Source organism: Myotis nattereri, assembly GCF_964212035.1.
Source record: "Myotis nattereri genome assembly, chromosome: 1".
In the NCBI taxonomy this organism is placed as follows: Eukaryota; Metazoa; Chordata; class Mammalia; order Chiroptera; family Vespertilionidae; genus Myotis; species Myotis nattereri.
The window spans coordinates 22,187,831-22,211,396 of NC_138075.1; the positions used below are offsets into that span (position 1 = coordinate 22,187,831).

At 51.0% G+C, this 23,566-nt stretch overlaps 1 protein-coding gene across 2 annotated transcripts in view; it reads right to left on the reverse strand.

Moving 5' to 3' along the window:
- The window catches only part of ESRRB (estrogen related receptor beta), a gene marked incomplete at both ends in the record, with an annotated part of 164,257 nt that overhangs the window by 100,686 nt on the left and 40,005 nt on the right, over positions 1–23,566 (reverse strand). Inside the window, one exon of one of the 2 annotated variants that reach the window (XM_081111071.1) lies at positions 2,356–2,435. The exons of the other annotated variant lie outside the window; for it this stretch is intronic. Within the exon in view, the coding sequence (XP_080967197.1) occupies positions 2,356–2,405 (50 nt within the window). Of the gene's footprint in view, positions 1–2,355; positions 2,436–23,566 lie in introns of those variants that run through there. 2 annotated transcript variants of the gene reach the window in all.

Sequence of the window (23,566 nt, forward strand, 5' to 3'; positions counted from 1 at the left end):
GGAGGCACACCTCTGTGCATGGGGCCAGCTCTCCTATGTGCCGGGCACCGCACAGGGTTGCTTCATTCCTCAGGGGCAACAGCGGGCATATTTATGGGTTTTCCTGTGCCCCATGGAGTGAGAAGCTAATTCTTTGCAAAGAAACCAGGAAGGGTAGGGAGTCCAAACCACGGTCAGACTCACTCCATCAATGACTCCCACATCAACCCTCCCAGACACCCAGGACCTCGGCTGCCTCTCTCCCCTTTGCTGCTTCCCTGACATTCCCTCTTTGCCCATATTTCTCCTCAAACTCAAGCCGGGGTGGCCATCAACTCGATGAATTGCCCTGCTGCTAGACCCTCCATCTCCCCTCTCCTTGCTTTCTGAACACAGTCACAGGACATATTTCCCCCATTCGAATTTTCATATTTACCGTCTATGACTTGAGCCAGGGAAGCATACATAGATAGCTCCGGCTCACCTAAAGAAGTCACCTCTGGAGCGAAGGAGCCTAAATAATTTAAACATCAAATATTTGTCGCACTTCGTAGTGTTATGTGAGAAAATGCCCCACAAGCATCGAACATGGTTCTCAGCCTCACCTGCTCACCCGAGGTTTCTTTCACGGTCCCACTAGCTTTGAGGAGGGAGCATCTTAGGGCACTGCCCCCCCCCTCACCCCCTCACCCCCACCCCCTGCCACCAGCCACACAAGCTGGGATCATCGGTGTAACCTATACACAGAATGAAGAGCACTTTTCAAGCGGGGGAAATCCGAATCCATTATAATGAAGGGTTCCCCTCTTCTCCCAAGCCACGCACCACCTTCTGACTCTCTTGTCTAAATTCTAGCGGCACCAAAAAGGAACCACCCGCCCCCCGCACCCCCCCCCGCCCCCTCCCCCCGCAAGAAACTCCTAAAACTACAACCGAAAAGGTCAGCGTGGAGGCGGGAGCAGTCGGTCTGGACAGGAGCTGCTGCTGGGAAGTTGCCTCGGCTCCCTCTCGCGCGCGCGGTCCACCCGGCGTGGAGGTGGTCTGCGCAGCGAGGGGCGGATGAACACTCCCAGGAACCCCACATTCGCTATCCAGAGTCTTTATTTTAGGGTTGTACTGGGTCTTGGGAGGAGGGGCACAGAAATGAAAGGATGGTGGAGCGAGCAGTGACTCTGGTAGTTTAGTTCGCTTCCGGAAAAAAAAGGGGAAGAAAAGCACGAAGTTGAGCAAGTGCACTAGAACCTTGAGTTTTCATTTTATTATTATTTTTTAAGCATTCCGAGGGACCACTCGGGCTCCCGCACCGAGATGCCTGGACACCTGCCCGGAAGCGGTGAGACACGGAGCGCCAGAGGGGAGACCGGGCAGGGACCCGGGCAAGTGGCCCTGGGAGGGAAACTGCCGGGGGCCAGAGCCTGGCCCCGCGGAGCCCAGGGTCGGATGCTCGGGTCGGCCCCGCGCGGTTCAGGGGGATCAGTTCTCCACTTTCCACTCTGTGCGCGCGCGTGCGCGGCGCGCTGCCCAAGCCCGGGACCCGCGGTTCCTGCGAGTCCAGTTCCGTAGCCCCCCGCCGCCACCTACGCCCAGGCTGCTTGGACACCCGCTCCCCGCCCCCCCCCCCCCCGCCCCCCGCCAGGTTCCCTCCAGGTGAGTGCACAGCCGCCCCGGGCACGGAAATCGCGCCCGTCTGTTCCGCCGGGCGCAGCCTCCTCCAGAGCCTGGAACCAACTTTGCCGGTGCCGCAGCGCCGGGCCGTGTCCCGACTCCTGGCTGGTGCGGGCTTCCCTCGCAGGGCGTGCGGGGCGCAGTGCGTCCCGGCCCGGCCGTGCCGTCCGCACCCCTGGGGAGCCTGGACTCCGGGCACCGCGCGGCGTGCGCGCCCTCGGGGCTCCCCACTCGGACCGCAGGGCGAGGCGGCGCTGCCCGCCCGCTGTTTCCAAACCCGCGCACCACCTACGATTTCGCTCCCTTGCCCACCATTTTTGACCCCCAGGATGGAAATAAATGTTCAAGCCAAAGGGAGGCTTTCTCAGACAGGACGAGACGTCTTTGCGACTGTCCCGCACCTGTTCTGGGCTTGCTCCTGCCCATGCCACAGACGCTCAAATATTTTCTCTCCAGGAGAGGAAGAAAGAGCGAGTGAGAAACTGCTGCTCTAAAAGTCAGAGTGTGCAAAGGGGGTACGGGAAAAGTTAGGTGCAGGAAGGAAACGCAGGAAGTGCGCGGCTTTCCCCCTCCGACACTCCCCAAGTGCACCGGGGTCCGGGCTGCTTCAAGAACGCCGAGAAGAACTGCGACACCCGGGACGGAGACAGCCCCACCGGCAGCAGGACAGACCGACCGACCGACCGACCCACGGAGGAGCCGAGCACCTACTGGTTGTGGTAGCCGAGGGGGTCCGGGATGCAGAGTTCTGACACGTCCATCAGGCCCGGCTTAGCATTCCCAATTGGTAGAGAAAGACCGCGGGGAAATCACGCGGAAGAGCGAGTGAAGGGCACTGGCGAGGTGCGAGTCCGGCCGGGCACCGGGAGCTGGAGGCGGCAGGGCGGGAGGAAGCGCCGCGGCGGGGCGAGGGGGAGGCGGGGAGCGGTGCGCGCACAGCCCGGCGCGCCGGCTCCTGCACACGCTCCGAGCGGGCAGAGGGGACAGGGCGCCGTGGAGGAGGCTCGGGCGCGGGAGACTTGGAGCCCACTAACCCTACTGTAGCTTTAAGGCCGGGAGACTGATGTATGGTTTGGCTCCCATTGGCTATCTCTCAGGGGCTGGACTTAAAGTGACAGAATCAAGCTGGGGTGGGGGGAGGGGGGAGCCAGAGAGACTTCAATGGAATCGGGCGCTCCAGCGAGGTCCCCACGTCCTGAGGAGCAGGAGGACCGGGCAGGGGAGCCACAAAGCCTGCCCTCTCACCGTTACAGAAAAAACAATTGTTGTCCAACTGGCTCGTGGGACTGGGGCGTTGAAAGATTTGCTGCCTGTATACCCTTCTACCTCCGTCCTATCTTTTTAACTGGCGGGTCTAGCAGACTCACCTCTCAGCCTTTTGGAATGGGTCTGTTTTCCAGATTAAAAATGAGTCACATGTCTCCACTCTCGCACCAAGGAGAAGCAACCAGCGCCCTAGACATCTGCAGCCTCAACCCCTGTGTGTGGTGTGCAGAAGTGCAAAGGGCCAGGCCAGCAGGTGAGGCGCAGCGAGAGAGAGAGCAGAAGAGAAACAATTCCCTGCCCAGCGCCCCTCACCTGGGCCAGTTGGTTCTGAACCGCTTTCATATGGCTCCGTACCCAGGGCGTGCATCTATAAAATGCTCTCTAGATGCATAAAACGACGCTCTCGTCATTGGCAACTCTCAGAAATGTACCCAGGACACAGGCACAGGCAAATAAATTCCAGTCCGCTTAGGAAAATACAATAGTGGTTAACGCAACCAATCTCCCTGCCACATCCACGTCGAGGCACACAGACACTTCAGCGTACACACCTGAATCCCCAGCTACGAACACACCTGCATTCCTGTCTGCTGCTCCCTCCATGAACCCGAATGTTATGGGCTGCTACTGAACCAAGAGCCAGCTGCGAGCCATGCCCCAATCCTTCTTCTGGGGCTTGTCATCTTTTGAGATGTGCCAGCCACAGGGATAATAATCAATTTGATGATTCAGATGAGTGTGGGGAGGGAGGTAGGCGTAGAATTATTTAAAAGGGGAAGAAAAGCCCTCAGGAGAGACCACCACCTTGTTCTCCTCGATTCTACAGAAGACAATGAGCAGTGCGGGGGGGGGGGGGGGGGGGACAATTTTATCATCAAAATAACGTCTAAATGGAGTGTAACTCCAGGCAGTGTTCAGGCACTTCAGGAATAAAAGCAGGAGGGTTGTGAGAAACCCCAGGAGGGGCCAGCCGCTGGGAGGGGCTGGGGACCGGGCAGCGAGGCTGCAGATGATTCTTGACTTGGATAAATGAAAGCGCGCAGGCTGGGACGCAGCTGAGATTTTTCATAAGTGCTGAAGTGGAGGAACGCGGGATTCTCCGCACAGGGGCTCCGGCAGGTATCTCGGTGAGAGATGGATGAAGATGTCTGCTCTGTCAGCAGAGCCCCAGCAGCCCCGGGCCTTTTGTTTTTCTGTTTTAACCGCATAAGGACTTGGTGACTTGGGAGAAGGAAAGGGTGCAGAGACACTTCCCTTGAGCTTCTTCGCAGCCACCCTATCTCGCCAAGACCTCAGTGGTGGTTTCTCTGCATCCTGCCTGGCTCCGGAAGTCCCTTCTCCAAGCACACAGCAGCCAGGGAGCGCTTTGTAAATGCATGTCCGAGGTGCCCTTGTCACCATTCAGAAAGAGGCCCCAGTCCTTCCCCTGGCCTACAAGGAAGGCCCCACACCACAGGCTCCTGCGGGTCCCTCGGCACTGGTCCTCGGCCCAGGCCACGCTCCCCTCGGTCCTTGCGTCTGCCACCTAGCACACCCCACCTTCCAGACCACACCAGAACCTTCTGCTAGTCACTTTGCTTCAGGTAGTTGACCAGTTTGCAATTACATATATGTATATTGGTATGAGCAATCACACACACACACACACACACACACACACACACACACACTAGATTGTAAGCTCTGTGAAGGCAAGGACCATGTCTGTTTTGGTTCACTGGGAATCTCCTGCACTTAGAAGTCGCTTGATAAAGTTTTTGTTCACGAATTTGTAAACTGTAGCCGCCTGGGGTGGGGTGCCAGAGCCTGCTGGCCCAGAAGGGGGTGAAGCCCTGGCCGGTTGCATGGGATCAGCTGACTCTGCCTTGTGAGGGTGCACTGTGTTTAACTGGAGACAGAGCACTCAGTGGAGCATGAAAGGAAAACTTCACAGCCTAGAGCCGTGGATGCAAGGCCACTGGCGGGCAAAGAGGGACATGAGGAGGCCTGCGTTGGTTAGGAAGCTAGCCTGGCGCCTGCACACAGCACTGTCTGTCTCGCCTCGCTCCTGGGCACTAGCTGATTGTCCTCCCCGGAAGGAGGTCCTTGAGACCCTGTCCTCAGACTGCCCCCCTCCGAGGGCCCATCCAGCCGCCTCAGCCTCCGGTGAGTTTTGTCTCCTTTGCCTCCCTGGCAAGCATGAGCCTGCAGACCCTGCTACAGAAGAGATGAAGGAGGACCCGCCGGCGGGGACACCCTGGGAATCCCATCCAGCCTGGCAGGCCCAGGCCACCATGGCCAAGTTACACAGTGTTCACGGGGCCAGCCCACTCTGTCTACGGCCAGCTCACGGTGGGGGGGGGGGGGGGGGGCAGGACTTCTCCCCAGATCCAGGGTCCTTTTCCATGTAGCTGGAGAGGCAGTGGGGCATGGGGGAGGGGGAGGGGAGTGCAGAGACCTCCTGGATCGGTGTGACCTTGCTAAAGTCATCTCTTCTCTAGAAAACCAAGATGGCACAGGGGGTGGAGTGAGACAGGCAGGGCTCTTGGATTCCTTCAAACCTGAAGTTCACTCAACCAATCAATCATCACTTCATACCTCCACTGCTCACCGAGAGCAGGGGCTATGTGTAATCCACCTCTCACCAAAAGCTCTAGGCCACCCCTTCACTGTCCTATGTCCCAACACTGGCACCCCCAACCAGGCAAGCCAGCCAAAAGGAAATGGGACAAAAGGTACTAGACACAATAATTGCAGAGCGTGTAAGGCAGTGGTTCTCAACCTGTGGGTCGCAACCCCATTGGGGGTCGAACGACCCTTTCACAGAGGTCGCCTAAGACCATCGGAAAACACATATATAATTACATATGGTTTTTGTGATTAATCACTATGCTTTAATTATGTTCCATTTGTAACAATGAAAATACATCCTGCCTATCAGATATTTACATTACGATTCATAACAGTAGCAAAATTACAGTTATGAAGTAGCAACAAAAATAATTTTATGGTTGGGGGTCACCACAACATGAGAAACTATATTAAAGGGTCGCGGCATTAGGAAGGTTGAGAACCACTGGTTGTAAGGGGACCGCAGCTCATTTTGTTTTCGTGACAAAACCCCTTAAATAGATATGTGTTACGTTCACAGAACCTTACAGGTAAGAAGGCTCAGGGATCATTTAGAACCGTCATCAGAATTTATCATTAAGGAAGTTTGTGAATTTCGCTGTGTGGTGAAGCGACCTACCCAAGGTCACACAGCGAGTAACTAGCAAAGCATGCCATCTGTGGACTTTTACTTATCCAGCTCCGGAATCTTTGTACACAAGGCTCCTCACTTTCTCTCCTCTCTCCTCCCCTAAGTTCAAGCTCTTTCCTAGGGAATCGGAAGCCAAACCAGAGCAGTGCCACTGGCAACACACACCCAGGCTTCTGTGCCCACACCCTTCCCCAGGTGGTTTCCTGGGGGGGGGGGCGGGGGGGTGGTTCCTGGAGGCAGATGCTAGGAAAACATCCCCAGAAGCAGTCCTGCCCACTCTGTTCCCCAAACCTGTGTTTCTCTGGGTACGACAACCTCCAACTGAATGGTGGATTACGGGACACAGGTCCACGCTACCCACCCCACTTTCCCATCCCGGTCTGGCTAAGTCCTTAGAATGGGCCATCCTCTTGCCTGCACCTGGATCTCAAGGGTGGCCTTGCTGGGATCCAAGCAGCGGACCTCGGCAATCACCCCTTGCCACAGGAGGTGAAAACCCCTCCGCTCTCAGAGTCTGGTCTTGGTGTGCATCTCCCCCCTCTTGAGGCAGCCTCCCTGGCACCAGTCATGTCTGCACACACAAGGCAGCAGCAAGCAGGCCATCTTGGGCTCTTGAATCCCCTCCTTATGTGATGCCTATAATAAGAGGCAGTTTTTTTTCTCACTTTTCAATCCAGACAACTTAGTAAGAGCTGGTGGACTCAACGTGGGCCCCAGGAGCCCAGAGGACTTGACGGCTTCCCCCTTAAAAGATAGGACCCACCGGGAAGCTTCGAAGACTCTACCGCATGTCCCCAAGTCCAGGGAAGGTGGACACTCACTGACTTGTTACGCCATCCCGGACCCTCAGCCTCACCCGTATTCCCTGAACCCAAGTGTCCAGTTGAGAATGATGCCTTGGAAACACCCAAGGTGCTCAGCCACTTCTTACCACCAGGAAGGAGTGGAGCCTCTGTGGAACCCACCGTCGGAATCACACTCCAAGCTTGTTTCTCTCCCGCCCCGGGGTCAGCGCTGGGGGAGGCGGGTCCATTGACAGTCCATGAGGGTAAGGGGGGCCTGGCCTGGACAGCAGGCCTAACCCGCGCATCCCCGGGCACCGTGCTGATCAGGCCGGGGCGCCATGGGCTCCAGCCTAGGGAGAACGTCGCTGGCCCCACACATCTGTGGTCCCCCTCACTCTTGTCTCGCCTACTTGAATCGGGGGGGTGCGGAGTTATATCCCTGAGTGGTGGTCAGCAGACTGGCAGCCCATTGGCTGGCACGCATCCCAAGGATCATAATTAACTGATAACACTAATACAATGTGAGTTTGTGCTCCCATAATAGTCTCCTGCTGACAGATAAATGCTGCGGAAGCAGGATGGCTTTTCCTGGCGCTGTAATGGGCCATTATTGGGGCAAGAAGGCGCATGTCCTATCAGCACTGCCACCATGACACCAAAGACAAAATGTGAAGGGGGCACCGTCTTGAGTGGAGAAATGCTTGGGTTCCGCCCCACCATCACCGGCATCCCTTTCGTTGCCTGACAGCCCTACCAGGAGTCTTGGAATGAGGTCCAGACATTTCAAAGATCCGTTATGACTTTTTTCTGAGTCTCAAAATCCTATTCTCATCAACATGGCTGAATAGTATATATCGAAGCACTCTGTTTGCCAAAAAGACCCCTTCCTTCCGGCAGTGTCCAAGGGGGCCACTGCCGACCAGGCAGGTGGGGGTCAGGCACGCAACACCTGTCTCTCAATAGAAACAAAGACCTTTCTCCCTCCCAATCACCAGGAGGATAGAAGCACATTAAGACACGATAGCTTTGCCCCTGCCAGATTTCGGGGGGGACGGGGGAGGGGGGGGGAGGGCGGGGGAGGGGGCGAGAAGAGAAGAAGTGTAAAGAGGCAGGAGGAAGTGGAAGGAGGGGAGGGGAAAGGAGTACTGTGCCTTGATAGTACCTGGTACTCAAGAGGCATCGAACAACTGGCTATTGACTAAATGAGTGATCTGTCTGATTAAATATTTTCTATGAGAGCGGATTATGGTTTTCTTTCCTTATAACAAAGAAATTTGACCTTATTTTTATCCTGTGTCACATATAATTAATCTATTATCCAATTTCTTATGACTTTTGCATCCACTGAAGAATAAAACAGAGTTGTTTTCAAGTAGCCATACAATTTGTTTCTCAGGTCTCATCATCAGTAAAAGGAAAGCCTCTCTTTGATGGAAAAACAACTGTGAAAATCTCATGGTCAACACTGGCCACAGACTTAACGGTTTGCTTCGCAAACTCACAGATTAGGCCTCCATGTACACCGCTGTTCTCAAGGATAATTATCTCAGAAAACCCCCAAAATACATGAAACGTTTGGAAAATGAATTCAAAGGGACCACACACGTGTAAGGTGTTGCTATTGCGTGGGAACAAAGGAACATGGTGGCGGAGTCTATCTCCCTGGTATCGATGACGTGAGATTCAAAACTGGGAACATTCAGACGTGCCTTCATTTCCTAATGGCTCGATGAAGGTAGACCTTCTTACTTCATTCTTTTTCAGAATAAAATGCTTTTTTTTGTTTTGCTCTAATAAAATGTTTTATGGAGAAGAAAAAAAAATAGCAAATGCTTTTAGGTTTTAGGAACAATCAAACGTGGTTTGTAAACTGTAAAGTGCTGTCCCTACATAAGACGTGATCAAGGTGATACCTTTTGACTGTGTTCCTCCAGGAGCAAACTGCTGGCCAAGCGCTACCTTCACAATGTATATCCCAGCGCAACCAGCCCCGCCGGTGAACTGCCCACCGCTCGGACAATGTGATTGGGAACGGTCAGTACCAGTTCCAGATGCAGTCTGGGGCTCTGTCGCAGGGCCGTCCCTCACATCTTTATTCTTCACAATCAATTGGGAGCCTGAAGCTTCAGGAAGATTCCTGACTTAGAAGGGTTTGCCTTTCCTAGAAGGACGAGACGAGGCAGGAAGGAAAACCGCAGAAGCCAAGAGAGCTTAGAAAAAATGGGGGGAAGGCAGTCAACGATACAAGATTTAATATGGATAAACACCGGTAATACACTTGTCAGCAATGACCCTAGAAGGAGCGGACGGTGGCAGAGCCGGTGGGAGAGCAGCGATGCAGAGAGACACCTGGGGTCAGAACAGATAGCACATTAAGCATGGGCCTCCAGCTCAATGGCATGATAAACACTGCTTTGGGGTAATTCTACAAAACCCAGCCGAGCAAGGAGCGGCAATAATTCCTCTTTACTCTCCCTTACAAAAGGCACAGATGGAATTTTATGCTTAGCCCCGAGGAGCTTGCTTCGAACGCAGACTGGAAGGGTGAGGAGGAGAGGTCTTGAAGAGGTGGAGACGGTGCCTGAGCCCCGCCAGGAGAGGGACAACGTGGAGCAAGGTGGGATGGGTTGTCCCTGCACACGGATGGGTAAGTACTTGGGTCCCAGCACTGCGTCACACACACAGTAGGTGTCGTCTCAAGTTCCTGTGACTGCCTCCCTTTTCTGTCTCTTGGTCAGCACCCCATTCAGGCCAAGTCTCACCTCCACTTCCAGTGCATGGGTCTGGCTTACCGAGGGGCCAGATGATATACCCCAGACGTGAAGGAGGGTAGCTCCCCAAACTCCTCCTTTTCTGCCCTCTGTGTACTGTTTTGCGGTGATTTTTTTTTTTTTTAAAGAAACCTTCCAGAAAAGACACGCATGCCAAAGCCACCTGCAAGTGTCTTTGGGGCTGATGGGAAGTGGTGGCCAGCACCCCAGCATATCATGTCAGACTGCTTGGCATCTGTCCTCACCTCAACCCCCGTTTTTCTCACCCTCGACTCCCTGGCCTTACACCTCCCAAATGAAGTGTCAGCATTTTCCACGCCTGCCTCCGCTCTCCATTCTAGGGGACCAGGGCTAATGTACAGGCTGAATGAGCAAACAACGAAGGTCTGCTGACTTGCTCTCACTTGAAACTTTTATTATTTACTACCCTTCCCTTGGTTAGGGGAGGCGAGCATAATGAGGACAGTGATTGATGGATTACTATGGTGGTCACTGCATGAGTCACAGACTTGCTGTTTTACAAAGGCTCACTTGGACCCCACCTTACCCTCCCCCCCCCCACCCCCCCGCCGCCACTCACCCATCCACTCGGACACTCTGATTCTATCATCAAGAAGTTCAGCCCAATGGTGACATCTGAAGCCAGCTGACGGGATCATCTGGCCCAGTATCCCTTCTCCTCTCTTCTTTTTCCTTCACCCAACATACCCAGAAGGCCAAGCGCATACAACGGACTCTTGAACAACAAGGGTCTAAACTACACAGGTCCACTTATGCCTGGATTTTTCCCTCAATAAATACTGGGAATCCATTTTTTCTTCCTTATGATTTTTCTTAATAACATTTTCTTTTCTCCAGCTTACTTAATTGTAACAATATAGTATGTAATACATATAACATACAAAATACATGCTAATCCACTATGTTATCGGTAAAGCTTCCTGTCAACAGTAGGCTATTAATGGTAAAGTTTTGGGGAGCCAGACGTTATATGTGGATTTCTGACTGCGAAGGGTTGTTCATGGGTCACCTGTACTGTACCCTCCCTTTTCCCTGTTTTTTCCCCGCACCCACACCCACCCAACAGTAACTCTAGGCTGCTTTTGGGCTTAAGACCCAGGAGAGTCCAGTGGCCTCAGGAGTAGAAATCTATGGCCTCACACAGCAGACATCTAAGCAGCAAGTAGTTTCAGCTTTCTGGTCTACCATCCTTGGCACATTGGCTGTCTCCTCCAGCTTGTCCCCCGTGATTGAAGGATGGCTCTCATGGCCTAGGCACCACTGCCTCCCCCAGCTGTGCCCAAATCCAGGAAGGGGGTGTATGCAGATATGTATTTATGTTGGGGGAAATGTTGATCCTTAGGACTCTGGTTTGTTTATCATTTGTTTGTTTTGATTTGATTTTAGTCGAGAGGAAATGCTTCCCCAGAATTTCCCCCTCCCCATCCAAGCAGGCTTATCCTCACATCTTCTTGGCTAGAATCCAGTCACATACTCAATCCAAACCAATCACTGTCGAGGAGAAATGGAGCACCATGATTGGTTTAAAATATGTTTACTCCCCAAAGCTGGGGGCGAGGCTCCCTGTTCTTGAGCGCACCAATGTTCAATGGCAAACAAATTCGCTTCTGTTAGAGCGGAGGTGGGAACGGCTGTGCAGTGTCTGCCACACCTGGTGGTAGGCCATTGGCAGGGCAGTGACTACAGGACACCATGGATGCCAACAACAAGAGGGCCATTGTCTGCACAGACAAAAACCAACAACAAAACTTAAAGTCCGGCTGCTTTTTGTTGTTACCTTGCTCTAGCAAGTCCAAACAATGTCGGTGCTAAACTATCCTCCCCATGAAAATCTCTCATTGCTCTAAGTTCTACCCAATTGTTGCAGTTGCCGTTGAGTTTTAACAATATATATAAGCTTCAAATTAGCATGTTTGTATTACCTAAATTTGAATACAAATCGAATTCCACATGGAAGTAACAAAGTCAGACTCACACACACTTAACTACATTAAGCCACACTTAGTGACAGAGTATTTCATGAGTAAATTCCTAAGGGCCCAGGACCATTCAGGCTCATTTAAGACGCAATGTGTGTCTCTGTCCCTGGTACTATATATCTCTGCGTTGAGATGGTGGGTTCAAAACCAGAGAGAGCTGCCAGGCTGGTGTTGCCCAATGGTTGACTGTCAACCCATGAATCAGGAGGTCATGGTTCTATTCCTGGTCAGGGCACATGCCCAGGTTGTGGGCTCGATCCCCAGCAGGGGGCATGCAGGAGGCAGCCAATGGATTTTGATGTTTCGCTCTCATTGAGATTTCTATCTCTCCCTCTTCCTTTCTCTCTCTCTAAAAAAAAATCAATAAAAACTTATTTTTAAAAAATAAGAAAAAAGTAACAGTGAGAGCACAGTGACTCCAGAGACAGAGAAAGAACCTGACGTGCTCCAGTCATGCTCTTGTATGTGGCCCTTGGAGTGTCTATTTGCATTTAAATTTTAAAACTATGGCACAGGGTAGAACTGTGAGATGTGATATTATAAGTTCAAATATTAGTTCCTACATAACAAATCCTATTGAACTTGAATATATTTTAGCATAGACATTTACTCTTCATTTCGAATTGTTTATGGTTTTTAAGTTAATAACAAATCAGGAAAATAATTTTAATTATTTTCATCATTAATTATGATCATTATTAATTATGGAACGATTATTACTAAGTGTAATTTTGTTGTACAGAGGAGGGCAGATCCAGGTGTCAAATACTCAAGGTTTTCCCGTCTTCTCTCCTCTTTCCCAGTTGTTCTTTTTATCTTCGCACCCCGAGCTGGGCTAGTGGTCCCCAAAACCAGAAAGGCGAGTGTCCATATTCCCCTAAGATATATTGTTAAAGATATCTTTTTATTGATTTCAGAGACAGGAAGGGAGAGGGAGAGGGAGAGAGAGAAACATTAATGATGAGAGAGAATCATCAATTGGCTGCCTCCTGAAGGCCCCCTACTGGGGATGGAGCCCGCACCCCTAACCGGGAATTGAACCGTGACCTCCTGGTTCATGGGTCGATGTTCAACCTCTGAGCCACACCAGCGGGCATCCCCTAAGACATTTTATTTTATTATTTCTTAAAGTATTACAAAGAGTATTACACATGTCTCCTTCCCCGCGCCCCGCCCCCCCTTGACATTCCCCCGGCCTCCCCAACCCCCCAGTGTCTTGTGTCCATTGGTTATTCTCATATGCATGCATACAAGTCCTTTGGTTGATCTCCTACCTGCCCCCCCCAACCCTCCCCATGCTTCCCACTGTAGTTTGACAGTCTGCTCAATGCTGCTCTGACTCTGTATCTATTTTTGTTCATCAAGCTATAATGGTCCTTATTATCCATAAATGAGTGAGTTCATGTGGTATTTTTCTCAGCTTCCCAGGGGCCGTCTCAGCCTCACTGGGGCCAATTCAACCTCACCGGGGCCGTCTCAACCTCACCGGGGCCATTTCAGTCCCCTAAGATATTTTTAAAGGAACTCATCTCCAGACAGATCAGTAGTAACCAGTCTAACCCTAAAAGTGTCCAAAAATCCCCTCAGCACCTTTACCATATCTCCCTTTAATTGAATAATTCTACCCTTTTCCAAATGCCATCAATAAAGACAGAAACTCTATTTCTTATTCATAACATGGTTAAATCTCTGTTTTCATTTTCTCTTCTTTTTGCACTGTTCATTGGAGAACACTACCTCTAGAGTGACTCTTCAGACTCAATGACGAGGGTGGAGAGGGGTGGGGAGGACATACCACGTCCTGAGCACCCACTCTGTGCTGGGCACCCACACTGCTCTGTCAGTTAGCCCTGGCACAGGGTAGTCAAGCCCAGCCTCCATCTGAGGTGGCTATGATGACCTTCATTTTATCTATTAAGGAGAAAATTGAAGCAGTGAGGGTAAGTGGCCCAAGGCCAGAAGACAACCTGAAACTTAACCCCATTTCTAGCTTGCCCCAAATCCCTGTCCATTCCACTAGGTCACGTTAACGGAGTCCACACCACACTACATCTTGTGACTAAGGAAGAGGCTCTTGTGGGCTAGGGTGGGAACCTTACTTAGTTAGCATCACAGGGAGCTGGGAAAATAAGAGCTCAGGTACAAGCAACCAATTTATAAGAGGACTTTAGGAACACAGCCCCTGGGAAGTCAGCAAGAATCAGACCTATCCCCACTGTACATGCATTTAGCAAGACATGTTCATTCCTAATAGAGAAGTCCTTTAAAATCAGAATGAGGTGTGCTCGCAGCACAAAAGGGAGAGAAAACGAGAAAAGGAGTGTGACGTTGGGGAAGAAACTGACTGACTTCATGGAATGATGCCAAGGGGTAAATTTTAACTTTCTGTGACTTGGAGAAGGTGAAGGGCAACCAGAAGAAGGAGGAGGAGGCGATGAAAAGGAAGATGATCTACTGCCAAGCAAAATGTCCCCATTAGGGCCAATTTGCTTGGTTGGAGCAGGTTCCAGTGGGCTGCAATTCTGAGACCAGCTGGGTGTGCGTGAATGGTTTCTGTAAACACACCCAGGAAATTAGGAGGCCCCTCTGCAGATAGAGTGAATTCCTTAATAAAATAAGGAGGGCCCATTACCTCATAGTCTTTCTCCTTCTAGTTTGAAAGGCCACCACAAGACCAAATATGTGTGTGTGTGTGTTTTCCCCCTATTTCTTCCAACATCAACCAATGCACATTTCCCTTTGTTCCTCGGATCCTAGCTTACCTACCCATTTACCTAAGGCGATTCACTTCCAGCTTCAATATCAGAGGATGGGCTAGAGAAGAAGGGTCTCTACAGAGACTTAGTTCCTTAACACTCTTCAATGACAGCCAACCAGGTGGTCCACAGGAGACAGACTCTCTCACAATTATTTTTACCTATGGGATTGCAAAAGCATAATTTTAAAGCAATGATTTCCATTTTTTTTACTAGGAATATATCCCAAGAAACCAGAAACGCCAATCAGAAAGGATATATGCACCCCTATGTTCATAGCAGCACAATTCACCATAGCTAAGATTTGGAAACAGCCTAAGTGCCCATCAGCAGATGAGTGGATTAGAAAACTGTGGTACATCTACACAATGGAATACTATGCTGCTGTAAAAAAAAAAAAAGAAAAAAAAAAAAGGAATTCTTGCCTTTTGCAACAGCATGGATGGACATGGAGAGCATTATGCTAAGTGAAATAAGCCAGTCAGAGAAAGATAAATACCACATGATCTCACTCATTTGTGGATTATAGAGAACAACATAGACTGATGAAAAGGGACAGATCCAAAGACTGAGAAACAGCGATCAGGCTATCAATCCCCAGAAGGAAAGTGGGGGAGGGCAGGGGTAAGGAGAAGAGATCAACCGAAGGACTTGTATACATGTATATAACCCAAACCAATGGACATAGTCAACAGGGGGATGGGATCGTGAGTGTGCGGGGAGGGGGGGGGGATGTTGGGGGTTAATGGGGGGATGAGGACACATTTGTAATACCTTAACTAATAATAATAATAATAATAAAAAAATCATAAAAAAGAGTCTTCAGATAGAACTGTACCTAGAACCCTGGTATATAAAGCAGCAAAAAAGTAGCTCTCCTGGTTTAGACAAGTGAGTCCCACTCTCAGTCCTTCTCTCCCACCCCCAGGGAGGCCCCAAGCCACCTTTATAGAACCCTCGGTCCCCTGGGAGCACACTTTGAAAATCACAATGGTATCTCTAAAATCAATGTTCTCTAAATAGCATCGAATCAATCAACCAATAAAAATAAAATAAGAAGCATCGCTACTATCAATCAGACCCATGCCTAGAACAGCATCCCCTTTGGAGGCCTGGGGGCCATACTAGAGGAGGCCATGGTTAAAAGGTAGTAACCTGCCCAAACATCATGCTTTTTTGTATCACTGTCCTTTGCCTTTCAGAATGAGGCCAACCCCATTTCTTAGTAGGTGGCTGGCCTTGCAGCATACTTATGAGTGAGGACCAAATTCATTATCAGGCATAGTGTAGCTTGGTGGTGCTCAACCAGCATCATGCTGTACAGGTAGATTTCAAATCAGGTATGAAGTCAGTTACTAGGAATGTTAATATTGGTAAAGTACCAACATTTGCAAGCACAATACTCTTCCTCATTTAGTACTTAATAATGTCACTTTCATTTACTTGCATGGGATTGCTTTCTTGAGTGAAGCACAAGGGGTGAATGAAGATACATCTACTGCTTTGTGAATTACAAGCAACACCCTGTGTGCTGATGGGAGCGTGTCTCCAGGTAAATGTTTCCTGTTGTATGTATCCAGGGGGAAGCAATTGACAGGTGTGGGCTTGGGAGTCTGGCAGCCTTCAGTTCAAATCCTCACTCTGCCCTTCATTAGCTATGACATGGGGATAGTATGTAACCTCCCTATCCATGTTTTCTCAACTTTTAAAATGTTTTGTTGCAGGATAGTGTGTATAAAGCACTTGGCATAGTGCCTGGCACATGGTAGGTGGTCAACAGACACCAGTTTTGCTCCATCCTTCCCTAAATGGAAGTCCTGACCTCCACTCTAGCCTGCCTCTCACGGTGATCTTCTCCTCTATAGCATATCCATCATCTGTATTACACTCAGCTCCCCAGAGGAGAGAGCAACTGAGGCATGTAGTCAGTGGCTGACTTTATTCACTGTGACAGCCCTATTCACAGGCTCCCCTCTCTGCCCCATCTAATTTCCAGATCCCTGAGGACCTGGAGCAGCATCTTCTCAGCTGTAATTGGAGCACAGTTCCTCAGAGCCCCCACCCTCTGCCCACCTCACCATGAGTTCCTCAAACACACAGCCCAAGTATTGAATGCCTGGCCCACCGTGGTGAGCTGTAGACTCTCATTCAGTATCAGGGTCAAGACCATCATCAGGACCACCCATTAGAGATGCTCTCAAGTCCTCATTGTGAGTCAAACATGAAATCTTATGCCAACCCAACACCTCACTGGGATCTGCATCCTTCAGTGGGCATTCAGAGAGCTGCATTCTTGCAGCCTCTGGGACTTATTCCCCCTTAGAAGTCCTTTCTTCTACACACCTGGTAATAACACCAGATGTTGCCCAGGTAACCCTCAGAAGTGTATATATTAACTAGAGGCCTGGTGCACAAAATTCATGCACTTTGCGGGGGGAGGGAGGTCCCTCAGCCTGGCCTGCACCCTCTAGCAGTCTGGGAGCCCTGGGGGGATGTCTGACTGCTGGCTTAGTGGGCTGAAGCCATTAGTCAGACATCCTTAGCGTTGCCACGGAAGTGGGAGAGGCTCCCACCACTGCCACTGTGCTCGCCAGCCATGAGCCCAGCTTCTGGCTGAGCGGCACTCCCCCTGTGTGGCACACTGACCAGTAGGGGGCAGCTCCTGCGTTGGGTGTCTGCCCCCTGGTTGTCAGCGTGCATCGTAGTGACTGGTCATTCCACCATTCGGTCATTTGCATATTAGCCTTTTATTATGTAGGATTACTCCCATCTCTTAATCTTGAAGGAAAAGTCATCAGTATGTAAAAATCCAAATGCTGGCCATTTCTCCTCCAAGGGACCTTTTGGAGGTAATGAAGGGACTGGGCTATTTAACTTCCCACAGCTGAACCTGCCTCACCCCCCTGCTGGGGCAGAGAGGGAGCTGCCTACCTTGAGGTCCCCCTCATGCCCCAGCCGCCCATCTCAAGGGACCGCTCAATGCAGCCACCTTGAATGGGCCCAGGCAGAGAGGCATGTGAGCCCCTGGCCCCACCTATGTGGCCACTGGGCAGCCAAGTCACCTGGGATGGGCTGGGGCCATCTCCAATGCAGGATGGTCTGAGTGTAATGAAGACACGGGGATGGCTTCTCAAGTGGTTCTTCATGAGTCCATGACCAACAGTGTGAGAGAGCTCCCTCGCCAACATCTGCAGGAGGAAGCAGGTGGCAGCACCTCCAAAGGGGAAGCCCTATGTGTGTAAGGTGAGTTGCCATCTCAAAGCCCTTCTTCAATGTTATCTCATGAATCTTCTTAGTTCACAATCAGAGGCAGAGCAATACCTTCCACCTGGCAGGTGGGAAACAGTCAACCCACCCTCTGTGTGACACTCGCAGGCCATTCTTGGTGGGGGGTTTGTGCGAGGAAAAGATTCTGAAGATTAACAGCATGTTCTTGGAGTTCAGGGTGGAGCAACCCAAAAAGTAGGCAGGTGCTTCCAGATCGGAGACCAGGATCAGAGCAATACACAGTGCATCTTTATCACCTGCTCAGTCTTTTTAAACTCAACGCAGCTACTACAAAGAGCCCGTAATAAGGTAATCTGCAAATCAGTCAATTTCAACTTGGTGGGGCACCCCACCTAATATAATGACGTTTGCTAAAGAGAAAGGGAGACAGGCAGCCCGCTCCCCACATTTCCCCCTCTGCCCACAGGAAAGGCAGGAGGAGTTCATCAGATTGGTTAGTGCCTCGGACATTTTCTGGGCCACATTCTACTAGTGGCAGGACCTTCCCAGGACTCTCTCTTGCCCACTTAACCTTCAGGGCTTCCAGCTTCTTCTCACAGACAAAGCCAGTTTGTTCCCGCTCTCTCTCTCTCTTCTCCCAGTTCCTCTGTCTGTAACCGAGCTGGTCAGGGTCAGCTCCAGAGAGCCCTGGGCCTTGGGTCATGGGGAGGGAGGAGGGAGCAAGAGTGAAACGCAAGCACCTGCAGGAGGAAAGCCAGTGGTGCCCACAGGAGCCCTACCAAGGTCCATGAATGTGTGGGTGGGCTGCACAGGACAGGACTGCCTCCCTCACACACCAGGCTGGACACAGAGCAGAGCAAACGGACAGCGCAACAGGGATGCAGGCTGCTGGCACGCGCTCCCACCCTGCCACTCACTGCTCATGAGGGAAGAAGAGCGGCCTCTGGGATGAGCAGTCCCAGCCAGAGGCCTCAGCACACTGAGGCAGCACCCTCAGGGACTAAAACTAGACCCCTGGCCACCTGACTTTAGATACTTATTTCCCTTTTCTATTATATCCTGCAGCAAAGTCAGGATTAAAAAGCAGTGGTGCCTGTGACGCTGCTCTGTGGAACCCACTTTGAAAACCATTGGGGGCCTTGGGGACTTTAGTGAACTGCATTTCCTTCACTCCCAGAGGTCCCCGAAGACAAGGCCCATGTTGCCTTGCTTTCTGGATCTCTCCCCACACTCTGTTTTCTCCCTCTTCCTTCTCAGGCCTGCCTTCCCCAAGCATCTCTCCCTGCCATCTCTTCCCTGGTTTGTCCATGGCATCTCTCCTCCACCGGCCACTTCTGCAGGTGGTTCCCAGAGCAGGTGATGCGTGCCCATCGCCTCTGCCTGGGCAGGGCCTCAGGCTCTGGACCTGGGCTTCCATCCTGCTCCTCCCTGTGTAAGACACAGGGCTTTGGGCGGTGCGACTTAACCCTCTGGGCCATGGGGGTAATGGTCGTAGTGACCTCAGAGGATGGCTCTGAACTGCGACAAGGGTATAATAAAGCTTTGGCACAGTGCCTGGCCCAGAATTATTGCTCAATAGGTGTTTCCTGGTTTTTCACCCCTAAAATGTCACTCACTTGTGTTTAAAGAAACAATGCCAAGAGTTTTTAAAAAAACATATTTTATTGATATTTTTACAGAGAGGAAGGGAGAGAGATAGAGAGTTAGAAACATCGATCAGCTGCCTCCTGCACATCGTCTACTAGGGATGTGCCCGCAACCAAGGTACATGCCCTTGACCGGAATCGAACCTGGGACCTTTCAGTCCTCAGGCCAACACTCTATCCACTGAGCCAAACCGGTTTCGGCAAGAGTTTTAATTTGTATATTGCGCATCCTTGAATGATTTTGTCTCTGTGTCCCTCTCACACCAGACCTGTTTTGGTTTTACAAATGGAAGAATATGCCTCAATATTCATCAGCAATGGTCCTCCCTTACATCATGCTTGGAATTCCAGAGGGTTATTTTAGGGCAATGGTTCTCAAAGTGGGTTCCACAGACCAGCAGCACAGGCATCACTCTGGAACTTGTTAGAAATGCTGAGTTTAGCCCTGGCCAGTGTGGCTCAGTTGGTTGGGCATTGTCCATGCACTGAAAGACTGCCTGTTTAATTCCTGGTCAGGACACATACCCAGGTTTCGGCTTGATCCCCGGTGGGGGCGGAGGGGTGTGCAGGAGGCAGCCAATCAATGTTCTGCTCTCAAATAGATGTTTCTCTCCCTTCCCCTCTCTCTCAAAATCAATAAACTATTCTTTAAAAAGAAGAAGAAATGCTGAGTCTCGGGCCCCCGCCAGCCCTGGGTGAGGGTCAGCAATCTGTGACCAGTCAAGGCGCCCAGAAGATTTGGATGCATCTCAGGCTTGGAAACAAAATTTAAAGGTTTCACACACAGTAAGTGGTATTATTTCTTAAGTCTACCTTCTTGCAGCCCAGGTCTTCAGCTTCAAACAGTCCCAGAGCAAAGAACTTTTTAAAATAGTCATTACTAATCTTTCATAAGAGGACATTTTAGAAAAAATAAACCCTCACTAATGGTGCGTTCTGCACTTCATCGAGCATCTGATTAAACATGGGGGACCACCCTTTCGCTTTCAATATCTTCCTTTTCTTTTTCAAGTTTTCATGGAAGTAAGAGACATATAGGAACAGCTAAGTGGACAGTTCCCTGGAAATTCACAGAATAAACGCAGTTATGTACCCGGCACCCAGACTAAGACATAGAACTTGTTCCCCCTTTCAATCACTACTCTTGTCCCCATTCATTTCTTATTTTTTTTAAATTGTGGGAATATTTTAAACGAGGAAAATTATTTTAAAAAAGGAAAGTTACCACCCTAATCACTTACACCAAAATTATTTCAACTTTGCTCATTCCCTTCTGCACACCTATTGTATGTAGTTTTGTACGTTCTGTAGTTATAATGTGTGCATGTTCCTTGCTATTGCATACTCCTCCAAAGCATCAGTTAAAATGACCCACTTCATACCATCACATCATCGTGTCCATCAACTTCACCAGGCCCCATACTGAGGCTGCTTCTAACTTTCACTTCTGCAATGAACTTCTTCGGACCTCATGCTTCCTTCATTTCCAGAATGATTCCTGTAGAATCAGCTCTCAGAAGTGAAATTACTGTCAAAGGCCTTGGCATTTTTGTGGGGCTCTTTATTATTTGTACTGTTTTTTGAAACGCAAACCCCATCTCATTTGGGTAATACTTTGTGCCCTTCTGAGCTCCTCCCAGCACCTTAGAATTCTGAACGTAGGCTCTTCTCTCCCACCCTCCTTCGAACTCAGGAAAACGCTTTTGGTAACATTGGGTGGGAGTGGAGAATGCTGATGACTGACCCTTGCCCCTGACCCCATTAGGAAGGCAGCAGCTTGACCCCAACAACAGGCAGGAGCCGGGACGGCCCTCCCCCGAGGTGGGGGTGGTTCCAGGAGAGCGTAAACCTTTCCTAGGGTCCCCACAGGAAGCTCCCTGTAGCCATCAAAGGCCCAGCAAGGGACGGTGGGTGCCATGCAGTGAGAGAGCATAAGGTTGGACAAGAAAGTAAGATTGGGTTAAACCCACAGAAAGAGTCCAGCCTCCCTGAGCAATCATGGGCCCGGGAGCTGATGGAGCCCGACAGGAGTGATTACTGACTCATGTGCTGCTCATTCCTGCTCCCAGGGACTCCTCTTCTCCTTCAAAGTTGGCCGGCGCCAAGAGGGGAGGATGAGTCTGGAGGGAGCTCAGAGCTGGGAGGCCTGAGTAGAGAGTGCTCCCTCCCCTGGGCCATCTGAAGTGGGCAGGCCCACTCAGCCATGGGCCAGAAAGGCAGGCTGGGACTAGAGCAAATCAGGCTGTGGGGTTCGAATGAAAATGTTTGCTCTGTCATCCTGGAGGCAGCGTGACAGTAGAGAGTACAGGTTCCAGAGCTGAATTCTCTGCATCCTTAGGTGTAAAGTGTGGGAAACATAGTGCCTGGCCCATAGGGTTATTGTGAGGATTAAATGAGTTAATATGAGAAAACACCCGGGCACACCCAATAGACCTACCTCTGCACACGCTGGGGGAGCATGATTTGGCTGGAAGACGGCCAGGGGAGGAAGGTCAAAAAGTGTCTGCTCCTCACCTCACCCATCACCCATCAACACAAGTGCCCATCAAGAAATCCTCGCCTTGGCCCTGGCTGGTTTGGCTCAGTGGATAGAGCGTCGGCCTGTGGACTGAAAGGGTCTCAGATTCAATTCCGGTCAAGGGCACATGCCCGGGTTGTGGGCTCGATCCCCAGTAGGGATCCTCAGTGCAGGAGGCAGCCAATCAATGGTTCTTTCTCATTACTGATGTTTCTCTCTCTCCCCTCTCCCTTCCTCTCTGAAATCAATAAAAATATATTTTAAAAAAAGAAAGAAAAGAAATCCTAGCCTTGGCCAGTGTGGCTCAGTTGGTTGGGCATCATCCCATGCACTGAAAGGTTGCTGGTTTGATTCTGATCAGGGCACATGCCTGGGTTTTGGCCTCCATCCCTGGTAGGGGGTGTGCAGGAGGTAGCTGACTAATGTTTCACTCACACATCAATGTTTCTCTCTCTCTTTTTTCCTTCCTCTCTCTCTAAAAATCAATAAGAAATCTAGCCCTGGCCCCTATTCTTCCATCCACTCATTCATCCATCCACTATGGTGAAGGTGGGAAGGGGCTCTGTAATGGGGGAAATCAATGGCAGCCATGGCACACCTTTGACCTGCACCTTCCCTTCAAGGAGCACCCACTATCGGGGGAGAAACAGGGCTGGCCTGGGAAATCCATGCTCCAACCCATGCTGACCGACCCACGCTGACTGAGTGCTCAGTGCCGTGGCTCGGTGGAGTGCAGTTGGGGTGGAGCAGAGGAGACTTGCCGCTTGGGCCAGAAGAGGCGTGGCCAGGCTCGGACTGGGCTTGGAAAGTTGGAATGACTGACGGGGTGGGCACTGGGAGTGAGGCAAGCATTTCGGTCACTGAAGGGAGAGGGGGCGGGTGAGAATGTGTCAGGGCCCTTGACAGGCGTACGCTCTGCCTTACAGACCCCCAGCTATCCCTGCAGAGGTAACCATCCTCAATTCCCCCAGCCCCTGCTCAGGGCTCCGCTGTCTCTGTCCATGTGGTCCCTGCCTCAGGCTGCAAAGAAGGCTGCCTACAAAGGAGACACATCAGGGAGGAAGTTGTACTCAAAGGAGGGGAATATTTTTAAAAAGTTGATTTCAAATTCTCTCCTGTACAGATAAAACCTAGGGCCTTCCTACACAGACCCCCACCCCCAGGGAAGTCTCTGGCCTGAGAAGCTGAACACAGAGCGAGGGACTGAGGTCAGAACATCGATTGGGTTCACTCTGCGGAGTTGGCGGAATCCCTTGTTGCCGTGACCTCGGCATTTCCATCTCTAACGTGGGATGAATGTACTTCCCCTCCCCCTTCAGGCGGTAATGGTGGGACATGTCCTTGGAAAAAGGCGGCCACTGTCTGAGCCTGGCTCCATCCAGGGGGCACTGCTGTGTGCCTGGCACTGTGCTCGGCAGCAGGGAAAGCAGGACTCTACAGGCCAGCAGCAGAGGCAGACGAGTGACACAGGTGACAGGCGCATGGAGAGGGGGCGGTGGGACGTGGGAGGCGGGGAGAACTCACGGAGAGTTTGCCAAGCAGATGCCCTGGTGTGAGGAAGAGTATTCTAGATGGAGAGGTCAGGGTACCCATGCAAGGGCATGGGGCTGGGTCAACTACACAGAACTCAGTAGGGGGTTTAGTAAGACACAGTGGACGTGACATCAGCTTGGAGCCAGACTCCAAACCCCCTCCCTGTGCCATCTGCCAT